Consider the following 4,820-nt stretch of genomic DNA (forward strand, 5'->3'; position numbering starts at 1 on the left):
TTTTAATCAACTATCTTATCCTGCTAGTTTAAAACTCAATAAATTGTTAAAATGAGTGTAACCTAATATCATCATGAAGGAAAACCTTCTGATTAGGAAATAAATCTGTCAGGCACCAGAACCAAGAAAAGAACCCAACTGGAATCAAACACAATCTGATCACCTTCTTTTAAGACCTAGTCTCTTAATTGTTTTTACGCTAATTTTGTTTTGCCTTTGTACACCTGCAACAGAGACATGAAAGCCATCTTAGCGATGTCATTTGTCCTTTCCATCCATTTTTTTCTTATAAATTTGGGTATTTAGAAGTTTAAATTGTGCACAGAAAGACTTCTGTTTCAATTTCGGAGACATAAACTGATATAATCCGTCATAAAATCGTGTCTTTCAGCAGCTAATGAATCTGCAATTATTTATTCTGAGTTTCTTTCAGAATTCTTCCTGGTAGTGGTTTGTTTGTTTGTTTTCTGTTTTGTTTCTTCATTTGATCCCTAATTAATAAAATCACTTAATTCCAACTCAAGTATTACATTTCAAATCTTAAAATAAATATATTTGGAATAATTTCTGTCAAATATGTAATAAAATGAATTGCTGACCAAGATTATTTCATTAATGTGACTTAAAGGAATTTTAAAACAAATACAATTAAATAGCCTTACAGTTGCTACCTTTAATGGTTTGTCTCATTAAGACTTTTATGTCTTGTAAAGTATCTGTGAGTTTTATTGTGAACAAACAACATAAACCCTTTTTCAGAAGTGGTTTATTTTCTCTAGTAATGCTGAACCTTCTTTAGTAGGCTATAGTTTTTAATAATACTTACACTTATATTTTGAGTAGTTTCTTTAAGTGTTGTTTTGAAAAGACAGTGTGATCCATTAGTGGAAACTACTTTTGCTTTAGTCTAAACAAGGAATTGAGGCTTTTATTTTGAAGAGTATAAATCCTAATTTCTAACTCTTCTGACCACCAGTGTAGGTTTTCATTCCTTATTATAATAATAAGCATTATTATTATTATTATTATTATTATTATTATTATTATTATTATTATTATTATTATTATTATTATTATTATTATAAAGTGAGAATCAGTTTAATTAGTTTTCTCACTTGTTCAGTGTAGAACAAACTGTGTTAAACGGAGAGTTGAAAAATGTTCACTCCTGCTGTGAATATGCTGTTTAGTCCTGTATTCTCCTCACAGACGCATAAAACCTGCTTTTCCTCTTACAGCGGTGTCAATCATGGAATCGGGCTGGAAGAGATCCCTCCAGACAGAAGACAAAAATTCCTGGATCGACAGAAGAAGGCGAATTAGGCCGGGATCAGGGGCTGATGCTCAAGATCTGGGGAAGAAAAAAAGAAAAGAAAAAAATCATGCTTCTTCCGCGCCAAAGACGTGCACGTAACGGGAAGCAGCAAACCCAGGAAACGGAAGCGGATCTGAAACCAGTGATTTTCACATTGTGCGTTTTTCGCATTTGTAGTGTGATCACAGCACTTCAATGAAGAATCCGGACTTCTCTGTGGCAAAAAGGAGGCAAGCAGAAAAGGATCTTCAATTGATTTCACATCAGTTGTTTTTGAACCAAAAATGCATAAAATGCAGGGAGGTGTTTCGAGCACGTAGCAGGTCTAAGATGTCAGACAACCACCCAGAAACAAGAGATATCTAGCACTTCGTACCATGTGTTTGGTTGCTGTGCTTGTTTTACTGTACGTATTCCTAATTTTGTGCATTATAAAGATATTGATCAGATTTTGTCAGCGGCCCGAAAGCTCAGTTCTCCCAACTGCACTTCAGAAGTGCTGATTTACTTATGAGATTCATCAGAATTTACTCATCAGCGCCTGGATCAGTCCGGGAAGATGAGGGAAACTCTGATCTTCCTTTTGTGGCACCATCGTTTTCCACGCAGCACAAATCGCAAAGTGGAGTAGACTGTTCATGTAACATTTCATTTAGAAATGATCTAACATTATCCAAAAGAAGTAAACTAAATTCCCCTGGTGTAAAGTATCTGCAAAGACAGAACAGAAAACGCTTCAGGGACCCTCTCACCATCCAGCACCTGTAACAAAAACTGCCAAAATGCTCCAGCCCATTGCTTCTGTGGTTTAAAGTCTTTTAAAATAACATGCCAGAGAAAGTGCTGGAGTCTAGCGCCCCCCACCTGTTGACTGAAAAATGGCTACTTTAGCTTGCACTTAAATACCACATATAACTTTTATTTTGGCAAGCAGTTAAATCAAATAGATGTTTTTGGCCATTTTATGTTAAATTCTCATGTTAGTTACCCTGATACTCTAACACTGTGTTTTCATTCAGGGGTTATCATTTAGTGAGAACTTACTGAATGATCTCAGCCATGTTGAGAACATGCGTTTTAAGCGCTCTTTCCAAAGCGACTCCCAGTGTAGTTTTTGATGGTGTGCATACTGCTGCAAGCGCTGTATCCCATATGTGGCCGCTTGGTTTCATCAACGCCGCCACGCTATAGGCAGTCTGATACAGCAGCATGCTTCATGCATGGCTGATTGCTGTCCTTTATTTAATACAGCATGTTTCTTCCACAATGATGCACAGATCTTTAGAGTCAATTGGCTGAAATGATCGTTTCCCATGCTGTGCTTCGGCGGGCTAAACTCGAAGGATCTCCGTCGCTCGGAGGGAAATGTCTGAGTGTCTTTTCTTCAACCTAGAACTTCTGCTTGGACTCCTTGAGGTTTTTATTTGGCTTAATTTGTATATAATGTAAATGTGTACATAGCTTGTGTCCTGCACAGTTAGGGTGTTTTTTTTTTGTTTTATTTTTTTCTGCTTGGATTTCCTAATTACTTGACTGAACTGGAGATGTAAGCAAATCACACCAGTTCAGTCACAGTCTGCCACGAATCTTATACTGATGTATCAGCAGGCAGGCGATGTCAAATTATGAACTTCCTCTTAAAAACAGGCTGCAGACTTTTTTTGGCAGCTGGCTGATTATCACTTTTAACCTCGCTGCAGTAGTTTAGTGCTTAGAGACAAAAAAAAAAAAAAAAAAAAAAACCTGGACGCCTGATGACTTAATTATCAGGCTGCATTTGATGTATTACACATCATTAACTGTTTAGCAGTTCTGACTCTTTCAAGCACGATTAAACCCATGACAAAGAGAAAATCCTGAATCAAGACGAGCAACATGGGAGGAGTGGTCTTTTCTTTCATTGATGGGTATCCGAACAACAACATGATTAATCCTATTTTAAAGGCAATACCTGTTCTTTTTTTTTTTCCTTTTTTTTTTTTTTTTTAGATTTATAACCAATTTGCCAAACAGGTAGGTCACATCAAAACTGAATGGACTGGTTTGTTCATTTTGAAAGTGATCTCAGTGTGTCTCTGTAAATAAATTATGGTTTTAGTGAAGATTGTGTCCTCGTATGCCTGACTCGCTGCCCAACATCAGTTCTGCAGAGGCTCGTCTCCCAAGTGGTGGCCTGACAGTCGCCTGAATCAAATCAATAAAGGCGCTCAGTGACGCCGGTGCATCAGTGTTAAAAAGAACTGCATTTAAACACATCACAAATAATATATTTCCTGGGGAGCCCAATCTTTCAAGACAGTCGTGGGTAATTATTAGTTGTTGTTTTGCCTCTATGAGCCTCAGTGATTTTGCTTTACGGTGGAAAATACTCTTAAAGACATACGAATCGGTCTTAACCAACACAATATCTTCAAGAGCCTGTGCGAGATCATTTTAAGAGGTTATCCTCTGAGATATGCTATATTTCACACTCCAACCATCTTAAATGTTGTTTGCACAGTTTGCTTTTCGTGGCGTCTTTTTGCTGAATGGASTTCCAGTACCTGACCAGAGATSCGTATTTACATACGTGGATCTTCTACTTGTGTTTGGCACTTAATACTTGCATATAAATTATTCAAACCTTGAAGGACTCAAAAGATGAGCCAATGCTCTGACCTCACAGTTATCCAAGCAACAAGCCAAGTTTAATCTGGACGAGTTCCAAGCTGTGTATCATTAAAAAACTTAATTTGTTGTTGTTTTGTTTGTTTAACCTTTTTAAAATCACCCCCAGAAATGTAATTGCTTGTAGGACTTGAAATATTATAGCATCATCAGTGAAGTGAAGAGATTCCCAAACACCTTTAAACTGGAAACTTGGCCCAAAGGTTAAAGGTCGACGCCTGTCTCTGGTCCTGCTTTTTGTCTTTTAGTTCCTACAGGCCTAATCTGTAGATGACGTCCATTGATTCTTCCCTTTTTTTTTGCCCCCCACTTCATTGTCACTGTTCTTTCCTTTTTAAAAACATGCACTCCACACGGTTATGGTTTTAATTTGGGCCGTATGGGGATTTGCCCAGGGCAGCATTAATTGCCCAAGGCAGGGATAAACTGCACTGCAGTCTGTCCCACTCCAGAAAGTTATCTCACACAAATTATACACAAATTATGCAACTGTTAGATTTGAAACCAGAAGTCTATAGCGCAGGGCAGAAGGAGAAAGTCACTGTTGAAAGAAAGCCAATAAATTTGGTCTGAAGACATCGGGAACATAGAAAACAGCGTTCTTGAATCAGAAACCTGTGTGGAAACTGCTATTCGTCACCCTGAACACATTAACTTGCCCAGTGATTACTGGTGGTGGCAGTATCATGCTGTGGGGATCCAGGTTTTATTTACAGAAATTTTGAAATACGTCTAACACATTACATGTATKCTCTACAGTACTTTGATCTGTTCCGTAAATCAAAAATAAACAAGTGTAAATGTTTTTTGTCCCCCAGCGCTGTCACACCTGAAAGTC

The 4,820-nt window shown here is 37.6% G+C and overlaps 1 protein-coding gene across 2 annotated transcripts in view; it reads left to right on the forward strand.

Annotated features, from left to right (window-relative positions):
* The window catches only part of gucy2d (guanylate cyclase 2D, retinal), a 15,308-nt gene extending 11,891 nt beyond the window's left edge, over nt 1-3,417 (forward strand). For both annotated transcript variants that reach the window (XM_008427655.2, XM_008427654.2), the window contains exon 19: nt 1,239-3,417. In XM_008427655.2, the coding sequence (XP_008425877.1) occupies nt 1,239-1,323 (85 nt within the window). In that variant the 3' untranslated portion in view covers nt 1,324-3,417. The remainder of the gene's footprint in view (nt 1-1,238) is intronic.
* Nucleotides 3,418-4,820: the final 1,403 nt, after the last annotated feature.

This window comes from Poecilia reticulata, linkage group LG14 (assembly GCF_000633615.1).
Source record: "Poecilia reticulata strain Guanapo linkage group LG14, Guppy_female_1.0+MT, whole genome shotgun sequence".
Lineage (NCBI taxonomy): Eukaryota > Metazoa > Chordata > Actinopteri > Cyprinodontiformes > Poeciliidae > Poecilia > Poecilia reticulata.